Source organism: Chaetodon trifascialis, chromosome 16 (assembly GCF_039877785.1).
Source record: "Chaetodon trifascialis isolate fChaTrf1 chromosome 16, fChaTrf1.hap1, whole genome shotgun sequence".
In the NCBI taxonomy this organism is placed as follows: Eukaryota; Metazoa; Chordata; class Actinopteri; order Chaetodontiformes; family Chaetodontidae; genus Chaetodon; species Chaetodon trifascialis.
The window spans coordinates 5,771,513-5,789,761 of record NC_092071.1 but is presented as its reverse complement, the minus strand read 5'-3'; the positions used below and the strand labels follow the sequence as shown (position 1 = coordinate 5,789,761).

Genomic DNA, 18,249 nt, shown 5'->3' with positions numbered 1-18,249 from the left:
TGGAGGTGTCTTGAAAGTTGTGGCCACCACGTGTTCTCAGCAGGACTCCGGCTCCGGCACACTGGACCTTGAAAACGTCGTCAGTCTTCCTTCAGGTGTCACTGAGGTGCCCTTGGGTGCGGCCAGCATGTCCTCCCAGACAGCTTCTCCTAGTGTGCAGCAGCAGGTGGAGAATCTGGATCTGTCCTCCTTGTCTGCTGAGGAGCAGTGTCAGGCGAGGTCTTTGCTTAGGCAGCACACCCCCCTATCTTTTCAGCTCACGAGGGAGATCTGGGCTGTACCAACCTCATTTCCCATGACATCCCCCTGGTCAATGTTATTCCAGTTAGGCAACACTATAGACATATTTCAACCTCAGAATATGAGGTTGTGAAGGAGCACATCAGCCAACTGTTTTCATCACCAGTAATTCGGGAAAGTAGCAGCCCTTATGTATCCCCTATTGTGTTGGTGAGAAAAAGAGATGGGAGTATACGCATGTGTGTTGACTACAGGCAGCTTAACAGCAAGATTCGAAGAGATGCCATCCCTCTGCCATGTATAGAGGAGTCTTTGGATGCTTTGCATGGCGCCTGCTGATTCTCCACCCTGGACCTGGCCAGTGGTTACAACCAGGTGCTTGTCACTGTGGCAGATCAGTCACAGACTGCCTTCTGCACCCTGTTTGGCTTGTTTGAGTGGAACACAATGCCTTTTGGGCTCTGTAATGCCCCCAGCACTTTCCAGAGGTTGATGTAGTGTATCTTTGGAGACCGGCAGTGCCAGTTGTTGCTTTTGTATCTGGATGAAATTGTGTTTTTTTCCTCAACTGTGGAACAACACGTCAATAGACTGAAGGTGGTGCTGGGGTGCCTCGAACATGAAGGCTAAGCTCAGCAAATGCTCTTTCTTCCAGAAGCAGGTACACTACTTCTGGCAACAGTGTCGCCACAGATCCAGGTAAAATTGAAGTGATAGCCAATTAGCCAATTCTCATTACTGCCTTGGAGCTGTGTTCCCTTCTTGGTTTTGCCTATTATTACTGCTGTTTTGTGGAGGGCTTCGCCAAGCTGGCAGCCCCTCTGCATAAGGTGGTGGCTGAGTGTGGTGCTGCCAAAACTGGTAGGAAGCCTGGTCATGGGTTATTCGGTGTTAGAATGCCGAGTGCCAACAGAGTTTTGAAGCGTTGAAAGCTAAGCTCACCACTACACCAGTGTTAGCTTATGCCGATTTTGCCCTCCCCTTCATTCTGGAGGTTGATGCAAGCCATGGTGGCTTAGGAGCAGTGCTCTCACAATCACAGGTAGGCAAGGTGAGGCCAATAGCCTATGCAAGCTGACTGACCTGCAGGTTTAGTGCCAGGAAGTTCACAAGCTGATTCACCTTCTGGTGAATAAAATGTTTTCAAATATGTGCAGTGTTTTTTGAACATAGCAGAAACTGAGGTAGACTTGACATGTGTAACATACAAAAAACAAACATGATAGACAGTACAGTAAGATTGATTGAACTATAAAACCAGCCTAGACATATGAATAACTTTAGTCACTCTTCTTACTCTAAACATCGACGAACTATTCAATTATATCTTTATTGCAAGTGTCTTAAAAAAAAAAAACACATGTAGGAGATTTTTATAACCTGGCTTCTCCACAGTGCTCAGCGGAAGCATGTTTTTAGCTGCCAATGCCTTCGTTATGTCTTTGTGCCTGTTAGATGATTTGTCATAAGGCACTGAAACAGATACCTCTGCACGGTGGTCTGCTGCTTGTGCGGTGGTGCTGCAGTTGCAGATATTGTTGGACGTTGGCGAATACGGCTGTGCTCCAAAGAGTGAGCGCAGCTAAGGTGGTTAAACAAGTTTGTGGTATTATCAGTCTTGGTGGGGATGACAGTCTTGCATAATTTACAGACCACATTGGTCTGACTACGGTCCGACTTATAAAATCCAAAAAACTGCCATACTGGCGAGCTGACTTTCCCTGTTTTATCGACAATTTCTTTGCTCGCCGCCACACCAATCACTTTCTATTTCTCATCTCACTCCTCGCAAAGAATCAAACATGAGACAACGACAACTGTCCCCACCCGGGATCAGTGCACTGCCACTGTCGCCAAGGCTCTGGTGTTGGAATGGTTTTACAAATTTGGTGTCCCTACTCAGTTACATTCTGACCAACGCCAGAATTTTGAAAGCTCTCTCATCCAGCAGTTGTGCAACTTGTATGGTGTTGCCAAATCACGTACTACACTGTACTAGTGCTGGGTGGTATGACCAAAAATGTATATCACGGTGCTTTTCAAAATTATAATGCTTTCACGGTATATGACGGTATTTTTTTCTTTCATCTGGACGACAGATGTTTTAACACAGGTATACCAAGGCGCTCATATGAGGAGAGTACCATTATCTCGTCCAAGTATACAGAAAAACTGTTGAAAACACTTTTTCGCCCAAATTCACCATAGTAACACCAATGACGATCCAGAAGGAAGTAAGCTCAGAGATAGGTTATTGCATGAAGAGCACTCCCTCCGCTCCAGAAACTCCTCTTTATGCAAACAACCAGGACCTTCGTGATTGATCTGAAACTAACACAGAGTCCATCCATCCATCCATTTTCTATGCCGCTTATCCCTTTCGGGGTCGCGGGGGGGCTGGAGCCTATGTCAGCTGTCAACGGGCGGGAGGCGGGGTACACCTTGGACCGGTCGCCAGCCGATCACAGGGCACACAGAGTCATAGGAGGAGACATTAGCAGTGTTTTTTTGGGCTGGAATATAACTTTTGACTACAAAACAGCAAAGGTAAGACTTTATGATTTAGCAGTTTTTTCTGCTACTGTTTGGCTGCTAGCTTGCCGAGTTTCCATGGCACAGTGAGGAGGCAAACATTTTCATGATCATCACTCTCTGCTTTCATATGATACCAGGCACCAGGCTTGTGTAGTTTGTGTGACGTGGTGAAATGAGCAGACGCTCTAGAGTGGACATACGCTATTTTCGACTTTTTGTTACATGCGCATATAATTTATTGCTGTATGAATTATGTTTTGTTTGGGTGGCAATGCTTGGTAGAGGCTTTTAGCTGAGTTTTTTCCCATCATTCTGATTCGGATCGGTGCTTCCTAGCGTGAGCATTGACCATCTGCACTGCACGCATCTCACGCTGCCCCCTGTAGAGATGGCGCTCTTATTGAACAGTACAAGTTGAGGATTGCAACTTGGCTTAAGTATTTTATGCCCGTTATTGTGGGGATCCAATGTCTTGATCATCTGCCTGAAGCCGTCATTTTCTACAGTGTTATGTGGGACCATGTCTTTGGCTGGGTGGATAGTGACAGAGTTCGTAATCTCGATCCACCGTTTTTTGGTTTTTTTTTTCTGTCGTAGGGAGTCCCTCCAGTAACTGCTGATGTGGAGGGCGCTGATCTTAACTTCGTACATTCTTGATATTCCAAGACATGCCTGTGGCTAATTGCTTGTGTTGCCGCCTCAGGCAACAACTTTAGCCTGACCAAAAAAACAACAGACATGGCTCCTCTTTTTGGCAGAAGTTCTTCTGTGTCATCATGTTCTGCTAATTCTGCAGCTTCAATTTTGGAAATTTCAATGTCTGTCCCATCCATCTTCACCGTAACGTAACACCAGAGCACTACAGTTTACCCTCACCATGCCCCGCACCATGCCTGTTTAGAAGCACAACACTGAAAGAGTGTCGCACGGCGCAGAGTTCCAGACGTTGTGCAATCACATACACCAGTGTGGCGGTATATTAAAATTTCATACCATAATAAAAATATACACTGGTATTCGGTGTGAACCAGTGTACCGCCCAGCCCTACGCTGTACCACACAGTAGGGAATGGTCAGTGTGAGTGGTTTAACCGCACACTCCACAACTTGCTGCATAGACTGCCTGTGTCCTGTAAAAGGGATTGAATTGTGTGCCTACCCCAGGTCCTCTACTGCTACAACACCACTCCCCATCAGGTGACGGAGCATGTCCTTTTTTCCTGATTTTTCGTCAAGAGCCTAGACTGCCGGTAGACTTCCTGTTGAGTTGAGTTGAGTTGAGAGTCCTGTTGATGAGCCTGTTCATGAGTGGGTGCAAGAGCACCAGGCTCGGTTCCAGGTAGCATTTGAAAGTGCAAGGGAATGCCTGCAACAGGCTGCAGATCGCTGAAAGAGAGTCCATGACGGGCATGTCAGAGATCTGTCACTGAGTGAAGGGCAGTTGGTATTCCTGTGTGACTTCAGTGCAAGGGGGTCCCACACAACCCGGGATCAGTGGAGTTCCATAAGGTATTTAGTGTTGAGGGCACCTAAGCAAGGTGGCTCTGTGTATACTGTTGTGCTAGTAGACGGCCAGCCCAAGGCCAGACAGGTCCACTGCAGAAGAGCCACTCTCTGAGGATGAGTGCTTACCTGATTATGACTTGCTTGTTCTTGGACAGCAACCCTCTGGCGTCACTCCGGTCATGCCTTTCACCAACTCAGCCACAGTGACCAGAACTATGTCCCAAGTCCTGGTGCTACCACCTGACCCAGACTGTCCTCGGTGTGGCCCTTTGACAGTTCCACTCACTGAAGCATTGACATCTGTGGCTGTTCCTCCAGTCAGTGGCCCTGGCTCAAGCCACATGGTCCCGCGTCAGAGCACATGGTCAACTGCTGGCCATCACCCTAATGTCCATCGTTTCCCACGAACAGCTGGAGACATGCAGGTTGCCAATGCTCCTTTTCCTGTGTCCAATGCGATCATGGCTCTGTTTAGACCCTGGAGCTAGCTTGTAGTGTTAACCCCCCCCCGGGTTCTACCTTTTGCGCGCCACCTGACGTATCACTTCTGGGTCAGGGGCTGTGTGCCCTCGACAGTGACTGCTTGTGCGCCGCTTCGTGCTGCCCGTATGTCCTCTCGTGTGTGGCATTCATGTAGTAAGAACCCTGGTGACTGTCCGCAGCCCTCTTGCGTCCTCCCTCGTGTGTGTGTCTACAATCAGCCCATTGGGAATCAGCTAACTGGGGCCGCTGCTGCTTTGTCTCTAAAAGACAGTTCTCTGCTGTACTGTCTCTACGAGATGTCTTGCCACGGCTGCTTGAGGGCGCTTGCTGCCATCTTCTTTCTTAGTGTATCGCTGTGTATGACCTCTGCTTGACGTTGCACAGTGGACTTGAATGGACTTTTAAACAGGGGTTTAGTCCCTCTCCATTAAGTGTATGCGTTAGTTAAAGTGTGGCTTACACTCCCACTACTCTTGAGTTACTTGTTTAGATCTAATTAAATATTTTCTTTAGTCTATTAAGATTTATTTGGTTATGTTATTTTGTTTATTTAGTTGTGCTCAGTTTACCTTGATTTTGACTGTCTCCTTGGTTTCCTTTGTTGACTGAGTTAATGTGAGGGGTTTTGTTCTTTGTTATAATATAATATAATATAATATAATATAATATAATATAATATAATATAATATAATATAGGGCCGCACAGTGGAGCAGCAGGTAGTGCACGTGCCTCACAAGGCGGGGCCTTGCATGTTCTTCCCTAGCATGCGTGGGTTCTCTCCGGGCAGACCAAAAACATGCTCATTAGGTTAATTGGTGACTGTAAAATTGGTGGTGTGAGTGTGAATGGTTGTGTGTTTGTGCCCTGCGATCGACTGGCGACCGGTCCAGGGTGTACCCCGCCTCTCGCCCGTTGATGGCTGGGATAGACTCCAGCACCCCCGCAACCCCGAAAGGGATACGCGGTATAGAAAATGGATGATGGATAATAGAATAGAATAGAATAGAATAGAATAGAATAGAATAGAATAGAATAGAATAGTTAAGATTAGTAATCTAAGAGAGTTATTATTTTGTAATGGTTGTAACTTTGCAAACCTGCCCATTAGTGAGGCAATATATTTTGTTCAATTTTGAATGATTTAGTTTCTTTCTCTTTTGTTGCTGCAACCCCACTAATTTCTTTCCCCCTTTTCAGCTGCTGTAGGCCGGTGGTGGTGGTGGTGGTGGTGGTGCCTGTGACTGGTGGTGGTTTCCTCCTGTTTTGTGTGCTGTGCTCCCCTGGGACTTGGGTTACTCCACTGTCCGTCGTGTGTGTGTGTGTGTGTGGGTGACTAAGTTGGTTTTGATTTCTCATATTTTGTTTTGCCCACTCCCCCTTCACTAGCACTCATTCACCCAGAAGCCTCAGATCCTGATTAGGTCCCCCTTTCCCCTTCCTGTTTTAATGGCTATAACTTTTGAAATTATTATTTAAATAAAGTGACATTTTAAAACTTGGAACCCCGTCTCTGCCCATGAGTAAAACAAACCTGTGTGTCAATAATTCCCTGGGTGAAATTCCCAGGGTGGCATTGTTGTGCAACTGTTTAGATTATTGAAGTGTGTACAGACATACATAGATTAACAGGCTTTTTTGTATATTAGAAAATTACAACAACACACACACTCAAAAAAAACCCCAACTCAAATGCATTATTTGCAGAGTACAAATAATTTAGAAAGAATATAAAGTAGTCTTGCAAAAGTCACACATGTTTATTTTACTATTACTACCAGTGGCATAACATCATGATGATAGGCCCTGGTGCCAATATTTTTTTTGGCCCACCCGACCCTGCCCAAAATACAGCGCATGCTCGTATTTGGACACACACACACACACACACACACACACACACACACACACACACACACACACACACACACACACACACACACACACACACACAGAATGTTACAGGTGACTGGCCACACACTCATCCTGCAAACCAGAAGCTCCATATCAACACTAACAGCCTGCCCTGACCTGGGCTCAAACTACCACAGCCCGATTATGTCTCCAAACGATCAAACAAATATAGTCGACAATAACAAAACTTCACAAAGATATATCGCACAGTATGCCCATAAGCATAACCATCAAGAAAAACACAGCTCATTATGTTTTACAAAAACACAGCATTAATGAATGGATGTGGCACCTACTGTATATCACACAATCATTGCATGTCATCACAGACAAGGATTACAGACAGTAGGTGCACATTTTTCCCAAAATATGAGGTTATAAGTACATTGCCATAGATTTAAATCCCACTAATTCCACTTCATAACAAAGAGAAGCTGTACTCACTGGTTAGAGGCTCATCTTACGGGTCATTTATGATACCAGTTGTTATTATATAGCTCTTTGTCTTGCCGTCGGGAGGCAGGTTAATGTCGTAGAGTCCTAGATCTGTGGTCAGAATAATCCCTGCAACAAGTCCACTGGTGGGCACAGCCAAGTCCGCCAACTCCAACCTCTGAGGCTGAGGTGGCGGGGAAGTCTCCCTCTGGGACGCCACCTTTTGCCTAGGTGGGCAAAAGGTGGGACGCCACCTTTTGCCTAGGTTTTAGTAAAAATCTTATCTAATTTTATCTTTTTAGCTTTACCTTCATCTTGCTCCTTTTTTCTTTCCTCTTTTGTGCACCGCTTTTCTGTTTTGGCTTGCTAAATATGATGATTGAGCTAACTGTCGACTTTTGTCTACTTTCGTCACTTGTTTTTTTTGTTGAAGAAAGGAGAAACAACTGACTTCACGTCATCGCGACTTATCATGACTGACAGGTGTCAAGGTGATTGGATTGGACAAATTATCATTTCTTCCTCTCATACCAGCCACTCAGGGTTACCGTACCGACCCGGCCCCAGCTGTTTCACAAAAACAAGGGCCCCTGTGGCAATGCTGGACGGCTTTTTTTTTTGTGTCTTCCTTCATGGGCCCCCGACAGTGTCTGGGCCCCGTTGCAGCTGCACCGGTTGTACCATCGATATTTACGCCGCTGATTACTACGACTAGTACTACTACCACTACTTACTGGTAATAACTGATGTAGACACTTTCAATTTAAACCATCAATATCATCAGCAAGTGTGGCCAGAAAAGCTTGAATTTTTACAAAATTAAAGGCTTTAATTCATATTCTGTATTAAAATTTTGAACAAGAAACTGAGCTTTGTTTCAAATCAATATACATTTCTTAAATGACAGTAATGTTTGATGATTCAGTGGAGCCTAGACTGAGACCTTAGCGGTTAAGACGACTGACAGTTTATATCGACAGCATAGATGGCCAATGAGGATGGGTCTGATGTTCTGGTCTCTGATGCCATAGATGAGAGCGCTCAGACATCTGGGAAGAAGGATTACACACACATAGAGAATACTCTGGATACGCAAAATTATTATTCTGTCAACAAGTTTGGTGACAGCGAAAGCCAGAGGACTGTATATTGTCGAAGACAGACTGAGGCCCAGCTGCACCAGATGCAGCAGCAGTGTGTTATGAGCCTTCCGGGCTGAAGCTTTGTCTGTGGAGGCTGACCTGGCTGCTACCATCACACCAATATATGAAGAAGTGACGGCCACACCAGCTGATACAAACAGACAACAAGTGTAGACTTTGTCATAATTGTTGGAAACTGGGTCAAGCAGCATGTTTTCTATGGAACAAAATTCTTTCATCTGCAGATTCTCAAATAGGAAATCCAACAGTAAAAGAACTTGAATGAGGACATTTAATGAACTGACTGCCCAAACCACAATGATAGCCACCTCTGTGTTTCTGATGGTGATGATGGCAGCGTGTCTCAGTGGGTAGCAAACAGCCACATATCTCTCCAGAGACATTAGCACCAATGTGAGAGGGGAAACCTCATTTGTGACTCTGCAGAGCATGGTGAGAACAGCACATACAGGATATGTCAGCATTACTCTACAAGCAGACAGTATGTACAGTACCTGACTCAGTGCCATCTGTGCAGTGTCTGCAAAAAGGAGGTTATACAGAAGAATGTAACGAGAGGTCTCACGAAACAACAGTTTACTCCTCAAGGTGAAAAACATGGTGGCATTAATAAAGAGGAACACACAGCATGACAATGTAATTGGAGCAGAAAACAATAAAAGTTCCACCAGCCCCCGGTACTGCTGTCCATCAGTGATGTTTGTCTGAGATGAAGTTACATTCGACATTATTAGAGAGGCATTTATGATATCCAGGTATATAGCAAACTGCAGTTATCTAATTATAACAGAGAAGCACAAATAATCTTGTATAGTCCACTCTTGGAATAGTAAAACTCCATTGTCTTTGCAGAGATGTATATCAAGTTCACATGCAAAACAAATGCTCCACATACATTTTCCCTGTGCCAGCAGTTACCAGGTTAGATGCCGTGTTTGAGTCCATGTGAGCAGAACTGGTCTGCAGGGTTTCATGGTCCTCACAAGCCTTTTAAGGACTCAGTCCTCACACCCACTTCATGTGATATTCTATTCTAAGCGTCTGAGGACATTATGGAAAGGGTCCCTCCAGACATAGGCCTTTTTTTTAAGAGTAGTCGTAAAACACACTTCATTCAAATGTGACCAAAAAAAAAAAAAAAAAAAAAAGAAAGAAACTCACCAAAATCTTCTTGTCTAATCTTTTCAGTTTCAACAATCAACTCTAGCTCTGGTTTGACTGAAATAAACTCTTCATTCACAGAATCAGGAGAGGAAGAGAGAGTGCTGACATGAGAGAAGCAGGGTGGGAAACAGCACGTAGAGCCTGAATACTTTCATGTCGAACTTGTGATTTTTTTTCAATGGACATTATTACCAGAGAGATTTAAACATGTTGCATTTTGACAGATTTTCAAGTTAAAAAACGAAACAAAAACAGGAATTAATGCACAACAGAAACTCTGGTTTTATGACTCCTGTCTGTCTTCAGTGCAGCTGCCTCACTGCTGCTGTTTTTTTTTCTTCCCACAATCACATGTTGATTGCCCCAATTGAATTTATGGATTTTTTTTGTTTTGTTTTTACAGTTGGATTAAATATTTGGATTAAGAATTTTTGTTGACAGCCATGGAGATCACAGTGTTGTCTGCTGAGCACAGCCAGGCCTGATCTTGCAATGTGTCTCTCCCCAAAAGACTGTCCACTTATCACTCATCACTTTACTTTCCATTATTAACACCCTTGAGTCCAGAAAGGGCCTATTTTATGAGCCGATGGTCAGGTGAGCAACAAGTTTCACAGAAGTTCATCAGTTGTCTTCTAAAGATGTAAAACTGTTCATCTGCAGGTCATCAGACTATAATCTGAACATGTTGTTTATCAAACTATCCCTCACTCTTACTGCTTCTGTTTCTTTCCAACAGGGTTGGCATTCTTGGAGCGGAGTTAATTCTTTCAATGCATTAAAAATGTATACATAGATTAACAGCCCTTCTTGCATATTAGAAAATGACGATGAAAAAAACAAAACAAAAAAAACCACTCAACTCAAAAGCATTATTTGCAGAGTATAAATAACTGAGAAAGAAAATAAAGTAGTCTTGCAAACTCAAGCATGTTTATTTTACTATACAGTAATAATTGATGTAGACACTTAAAATTTAAACCATCAATATCATCAGCAAGTGTGGCCAGAGAAGCCGAATTTTTTACAAAATTAAATGCTTTAATTCATGTTCTGTGTTTAAATTTTGAACAAGAAACTGAGCTTTGTTTCAAATCAATATACATTTTTTAAATGACAGTAATGCTCAATGATTCAGTGGAGCCTAGACTGAGACCTTAGCGGTTAAGACGACCGACAGTTTATATTGACAGCATAGATGGCCAATGAGGATGGGTCTGATGTTCTGGTCCCTGACACCATAGATGAAAGCGCTCAGACATCTGGGAAGAAGGATTACACACACATAAAGAATACTCTGGATACGCAAAATTGTTATTGTGTCAAAGAGTTTTGTAATAGCGAAAGCCAGAGGACTGTATATTGTTGAAGACAGACTGAGGCCCAGCTGCACCAGATGCAGCAGCAGTGTGTTACGAGCCTTACGGGCTGAAGCTTTGTCTGTGGAGGCTGACCTGGCTGCTACCATCACACCAATATATGAAGAAGTAACGGCCACACCAGCTGATACAAACAGACAAAAAGTGTAGACTTTGTCATAATTGTTAGAAACTGGGCCAAGCAGCATGTTTTCTATGGAACAAAATTCTTTCATCTGCAGGTTCTCAAATAGGAAATCTAACAGTAAAAGAACTTGAATGAGGACATTTAATGAACTGACGGTCCAAACCACAACGATAGCCACCTCTGTGTTTCTGATGGTGATGATGGTAGCATGTCTCAGTGGGTAGCACACAGCCACATATCTCTCCAGAGACATCAGCACCAGTGTGAGAGGGGAAACATCATTTGTGACAGTGCAGAGCAGGGTGAGAACAGCACATACAGGATATGTCAGCATTACTCTACAAGCAGACAGTATGTACAGTACCTGACTCAGTGCCATCTGTGCAGTGTCTGCAAGAAGGAGGTTATATAAAAGTATGTAGCGAGAGGTCTCACGAAACAACAGTTTACCCCTCAAGGTGAAAAACATGGTGGCATTAATGAAGAGGAACACACAGCATGACAATGTAAGTGGAGCAGAAAACAATAAAACTTCCACCAGCCCCCGGAACTGCTGTCCATCAGTGATGTTTGTCTGAGATGAAGTTGGATTTGACATTATTAGAGAGCCATTTATGGGACCCCCTCGAAATCAACACAGCACAACTTTATCCAGGTATATAGCAAACTGCAGTTATCTAATTATCTAATTATAACAGATAAGCACAAATAATCTTGTATAGTCCACCCTTGGAATAGTAAAACTCCATTGTCTTTGCAGAGATGTCTATCAAGATCACATGCAAAACAAATGCTCCACATACATTTTCCCTGTGCCAGCAGTTACCAGGTTAGATGCTGTGTTTGAGTCCATGTGAGCAGAACTGGTCTGCAGGGTTTCATGGTCCTCACAGGCCTTTTAAGGACTCAGTCCTCACACCCACTTCATGTGATATTCTATTCTAAGTGTCTGACGACATTATGGAAAGGATCCCTACGGAGATAGGCCTTTTTGTTCAAGAGTATTTGTAAAACACACTTCATTCAAAAAATAAAACTCACCAAAATCTTCTTGGCTCATCTTTTCAAGATTTGGCTCATCGAATGGTAAAAAAAAAACTTGAATGAGGACATTTAATGAAGTGACGGTCCAAACCACAATGATAGCCACCTCAGTGTTTCTGATGGAGATGATGGTAGTGTGTCTCAGTGGGTATCAAAAAGGAGGTTATACAGAAGAATGTAACGAGAGGTCTCACGAAACACCAGTTTACTCCTCAAGGTGAAAAACACGGTGGCATTAATGAAGAGGAACAAACAGCATGACAATGTAATTGGAGCAGAAAACAATAAAAGTTCTAACAGGCCCCGGTACTGCTGTTCATCAGTGAGGTTTGTCTGAGATGAAGTTGCATTTGACATTATTAGAGAAGCATTTATGGGACCCCGCACTCAAGGGTTTTATCCAGTAATCTAGTCAATTGTAATTATCTTAAAGTGCTTTTAAGAGATACATCCATCAACCTGTTGGTGTAAGTATAACAGAGACACACAAATTACATTCTACAATTCAAAAAGTAAAACTCCATTGTCTTAGCAGAGATGTCTATCAGGTTCACATGTAAAACAGAAAATCATCCACATACATTTTCCCTGTGCCAAAGGTTACCAGGTTCGATGCTGTGTTCGATTCCATGTGAGCAGAACTGGTGTGCAGGGTATCAAGGTCCTCACAGGCATTTTAAGAACCTCACACTGACTTCACGTGATACCATCACATGGTATTCATGGTTCCAAACATGGTTCAGGATCTGTATTCACTAACAAAGACCACGCCACAGAGATACAAATTTACAATCATTTAATATGTCTTGGGATGAGGGAGAGTGGTGATGATGAAAGGAGGGATGAAAGAATGAGGGTTGAGGGATGAAGGGATGAGGGTCGTAGAAAACGAGTTGAGGTGGGGTGGAAGATGAGAGTGTTGGACAAGAGGATGGAAATATCAGAGATGGCTGTGAGCTGGGATGGTTGGTAGTCTAGAATAGTGGCGGTGAATTTGGAATGGTGTGGGAAGTCGAGGAAGCGAGTAAGAACAGGGATTCCAATTTTTGTTTAAACCGCTGATACAAGCCTGTATGGTGGAAGATTTGATCTTGGATCAAGTGAGCAAACATGACGAGGCTAGTGGAGGTTAGAATGTCGAGAGACGGGAAAGCTAAGCTGAATGAGGCATGGCTTTAAAGCAGTTCCAGTGTTAAGGATGGCATCTTGCAAAGCAATCCATAAGCCTTCTAGCTCTGGGCTTGTTGAATGGGCCCGAAAACAGTGGGACTGGAGTTAATTGCCTGAATTTCTGGAAGAGAAGTCAGAGTGAGTCAGCGATTGACTTTTGTGGCCTGGGATGTGAGATGCACGGCTGATGGATTGGTGTTGGGCTGGAACTAAGGAGGATGGATTGTGATTACCTTTCACCATTTGTTCCCCCAAAGGATGGCTGCTACAACGACTGGATACAGTTTGCATGTAGTGGAGGAAGCGGAGAGTTTTGCGAATTTGCTAAGCCACTTGGCTGAGAACTGCTTTCTGCTGTGGTAGCCATTGAATCTGATGGAAGGAGCAGCGTTTTTTTGTTTTGTTTTGTTTTGTTTTGTTTTGTTTTGTTTTGTGTTTTTTCCCTTGGTGGAGTCATTGTTGATGAAGGAGGATGAAGGAGGAGATGTCATTCCAGGGTGATAGGAATTGGTGCCACAGTTTTCGCTTCATCTTACATACTTTGTCGAGCATGACGTAATGGTGGAGGGGTGGGATGGAGGAGGCGATGGAGAGGAGGTGTGACATGTATGGTCGGTCTTGGGGGAAATGCAAGAGGCATGATTCTCTGAAAATACGTGAATTAAGGTGTTACGGACAGCATTGATCATAGCACAAATAAATAAAAGGAGACGTGAGGGAGAATAAATATGAGATATGAAATAAAATATCGGCTACGTGTATGTGTGTTCTGTGCAAAAAAGGGGATATAAATAATTTTGCCAATGGAATTTGTAAGGTGAGGATAATTAAAGCTGCAGTATGTATAATCTCTTCTCGATCTTACCTGCTGTAGCTTTAAGTACAGCGTTTGTACTGTAGCACGATGCTCTAGAATGCGGGGTAGTATGGGGTGAGAGTAAACGTAAACATAACGTTGTGTTTATAGTCAAGAGGAAAATGAATGACAAGAGATGTTTGGATAGCTAGCTCTCAGGATGTTAAGAGATTTGGCTGAAGGCGCCACTGAGTATTGCTGTAGAGGGAGTGACCTGAGTGGCTGTACTGACCGGTATAGGAGAAGGTGGGGTAGCTGAGGAGGAACCAGTATGAAAGGTAGAGGGAAGGGAAGAGGGCAGGGTGCTGGGATGGAGGGATGTAAGTGCTTGGGTTCATCGTGACTTTGGGAGAAAGGGGGAGGGTACTTGGGTGAAGGGATGTATGTGGTCGGGTTGAGCGTGACTTTGGAAGAAAAAGGGGGATGAGATAGTTATGAAATTAGGAGAGCTTGAATAAGATTTGATATGACCTGGCCCAGCGAGGGCTGAAAAGGAAGGCTAGGCTTCTTTGGCTGCGGGATGTGCTGTGATGTCATCAGCATCGACCTTGGCGCTGCGTTGGGAACCTGTCAGTGCTCCAAATGATCATCTTTGCTCCATCAGCAGATTGAAAAGTTGTTTGCTCTTTCGTAATGGTTAAGAGGGTTGAGGGATAAAGGGATGAGGGTCGAGGGGTGAGGGATGAAGGGATGAAGGGGTGAGGGTCGAGAATCGAGGGGTGAGGGATGAAGTGATGAAGGTGTCAGGGTCGAAGGTCAAGGGGTGGTAGAAGAGGGATCAGGGATGAGGGGTGGATCAATGAGGGGGTACATGTGTTGTCGGAGATCGTTCTTCGAGTGAGTTACTGTCCATGGTTACTGTGGATAGGTTTGAAGCTGGATGGCATTCTGGTTGTGTGAGGCGAATGTCCTTTGCGGTGGTTTCCGCTGTTGCTGAGGAGACTGGACCTTGGGCAGTGCCGGAGAATTGTTTAGAGCTGAGGACAGGATGTTACTCTGGAGTTTCTGATAGGCAAGGGTAGATGACGTTGGAGTTGTCAGGGGCTGAAGGCCTAGAGCGTCTGGAAAAATGGTTTGCCGAGCACGACTGAGTGGTCGAGATCGACAATAGGAGATGGAGAGGAGTCTGCTGATCTTTGAACAGATCATTATCTGAAGGGTTGAACATGAGCTCCTAGTCTGTGGTGTAAGGTGAGCAATTTATTGTAATGCTTGTTGTCTCGTGTCGTGCGAAGGCAAAGTTATTTGATTAGTTGGTGCGTGGCAGACTGAAGTCTACTGGGAACTCACTTCATTCCTCTACCTGTTGCACTGTTGTAAAATAGTGGCGTAACTTGGTGGGCGTTATCCTGGTTATTTCTCTGCGTGAGACATACCAGGTGTGGCGTGTGAGCGTGTGAACTTGTTGAAATGCATGTGTCTCACGCCCAATGCTTGAGACTTGAGAGCTTTGTGAGAAAAGAATGCAAATTTGGCTATTGTGAGTTTTTTGGAACTGCTGGAATGAAGGAGTGCGTGTCTCCAGTTGATTGTGAAGTTTGGGTGGAAAGGTGGAGAGAATGAGAGAGCTTGGAAACAAAGTGAGCTTGAGTATTGTTTTATACGACCTGGCCCTTTTGGAAGGGCTGGTGAGGAAGGCTGAGTTTCTTTGGCATATGTGTGACATGTCGTGATGTCATCGGCGTTAGCTTTGGCCTGGCGCTGGGAAACCCGAAAGTGTTCGGGACACTCGAGGAGGCGAAGTGGTTTGTGAGATTCGTTGAGTAGTTTGGAGAGTTTTGCTTTCCTGTCGGAGTTGTGGAGGTGGATGTTTCACTGCCTGAGCATGTTTCAGGCGAGCTACTGTCCGCTCAGGTGTGTTTGACGCTGGGGAGCGGTCGACGCGATGTCTACCTGTGTGTGTATGGCGGAGGCTTCTCCTGTTGCTTGCTTGGACCTTGAACGGGTAGGAGAGAGGTGTCTGGTGGCCCACCAGTCACGTGGGGATGGTGCTTCTCGGTGACAGAGACAAGGTCTTCCTTGGAGCTTGTGGCAGGCGGCATGCCGACCACGGGGGAATTGTCGGGGTTGTGGTAGTTGTTGATATTATCTTTCATGGCGGATGTAAGTTTTTACAAATTTGAATGTTCTGTTAGTAAGTTGTGCCAGTGTTTTATTGATTTTTTTTTTTTGGTCTTTCCAATTAAGTAAAATATTTTTTTGGCTATGGTTATAGAGATGAGGATGAATGTTTGCAGATCTTTTGGGGTTGATAAGGAGGAGAGGTCACCAAGCAGGGCTATGGTCGGGGAGAGTGGGATGCTGAGGCTGAAGATCTTGGATAGCTCTGTCATGACCTCCGACCAAAGCTGTCTGACTGGGGGACAGTTCCAGAGTGCATGGAGGTAGTTATCTGTTATGGTGGGACAGTGTGTACAAGTGTTGGTATCAGTGAGGCCCATCAGGTGCATTTTATGGCTGGTGATATGTGTTCTGTGTAATATTTTGTATTGGATTAGCTGTATGTTAGAATTGGATGACATAGTGAATGTGTTATTGCAGATTATTTGTCAGCTGATTTCTGTTGGAGTCTGAAGATCTGAAGTCCATTTGTCTGTTGGTAGTGAAGTAGTGTTGTCATGATGTGAGAAGAGGTTATAGATTTGGGAGGGTAGTTTCCTGGGTTTGAATCAATTTATTGTCAATGGAAAAGGGGGGTTGGATTATGAAACTTGTGTATATCAATCAATATTATATTTGAAGCATTCATGGGTTCTGATTGATTTATCTATTAAGATAATGTCTTGGGTGTTCAGGTCTTTGCAGATGGTTTGTTCTATGTCCAGCCAGGCAGGGTTTGAATTGGTGGTCCAGTGGCGAATATACTGCAATTGATGAGAGAGGAAGTAATGTTAGAAGTTTGGGGCATCAAGTCCGCCATATTTGGTATATTTGGTTTTTGAAGGATGGTTAATTTGATCCAGGGTTTTTTTTTCCTATCTAATAGAATGAGTTTACTGCTGAGTTCAGAGAGGAAAACCAGCCCAGGGGCGGACTGATGGGTTTCATGGCAAATAGATAACTGACTTTGGGAAGAATGTTCTTTTTAACAGATGCGATACGGCCAATTAGAGATAGTAGGAGCTTATTCCATCGATTGAGATCTTGTTTGATATTTTGTAGTAGTGGTATGAAATTCAGTTTGAAAATGTCCTTTGCGTTTTTTGGATATGGATTCCGAGCTATTTGATGGATTGAATAGTTTGTTTATAGGGTAAGTCCCCAACCTCAGCATCCCAGTCAATATGAGTAAAAGGCAGAATCTCGGATTTGGTCCAGTTTATGGAGTAGCCAGAAACCCTGCCAAAACTGTCGATGAGTTTATGGACTGATGGAATGGAGGTGGAGGGGGCTGTTAAGTATAGTAGAATGTCATCTGCATATAAGCAGTGTAAGTATAAGTATGCCACAGAAGCATTATTGTACTATAGAACATTAATCGCTTGCAATTAATTGCAGTTTACTTTTATAAGAGCCACAGTACACATTCTCTGTTTAAATTCTAAATAAATTCACACAATTTGTTAAAAATAATATTTCTCTATGAAGAGATGCATGTGCTGATTTTTGCCTTGCCTGGAATGACGGAGACAGAGTTTGAGCATCAATGTCCGCATTGTTAACAAATAATTCATGGGTGATGTAATCCTCACCACCATATCCATGATGCAACAGTACCTTCACAACAAACATTTTAAGTTTCATAAAGGAAGAATATGTAGCTGAGATGTTTAGTGCATTAGATAGTATAAGTGTACAGAATAAAGTGGGTAGGTAGTATGATTTCGTCATCACTGAGGAGTATCCCTAATTCTGTAATTGTGCTTTTTTTGCCACTGAAAATAAAAACACTTGTTTCTGAACTTGATCAGTGTTCTTGTATAAAACACATCACTTTCAAATTTCCCCGTGTACATTTTTGGGATTATAAACCACATGGGTCTTGAACGATGATTCATGTGTCACTGTTGTATTCATTGTGGCCTGTGGCTCTGACGTTTTAACACTTTGCTATTGTCGGCTATGTTGATGCAAACAAACAAACATGAAACCTTCACTCACTCACCTTTACACACAACTATAGCACAGAAGCATTATTGTACTGTAGAACATTAATCGCTTGCAATTAATTGCAGTTTACTTTCTCTCTTTAAATTCTGAATAAATTCACACATTTTGTTAAAAATAATATTTCT

The 18,249-nt window shown here is 43.7% G+C and overlaps 2 protein-coding genes across 2 annotated transcripts; both read right to left on the bottom strand.

Annotated features, from left to right (window-relative positions):
* Positions 1-8,042: 8,042 nt before the first annotated feature.
* Positions 8,043-9,002, bottom strand: LOC139344987 (odorant receptor 131-2-like). Its single transcript, XM_070983432.1, has one exon. The coding sequence runs from the start codon at positions 9,000-9,002 to the stop codon at positions 8,043-8,045; it is 960 nt and encodes a 319-aa protein (XP_070839533.1).
* A 1,580-nt stretch (positions 9,003-10,582) lies between these two features.
* Positions 10,583-11,323, bottom strand: LOC139344986 (odorant receptor 131-2-like). Its single transcript, XM_070983431.1, has one exon. The coding sequence runs from the start codon at positions 11,321-11,323 to the stop codon at positions 10,583-10,585; it is 741 nt and encodes a 246-aa protein (XP_070839532.1).
* Between the last annotated feature and the right edge of the window lie 6,926 nt (positions 11,324-18,249).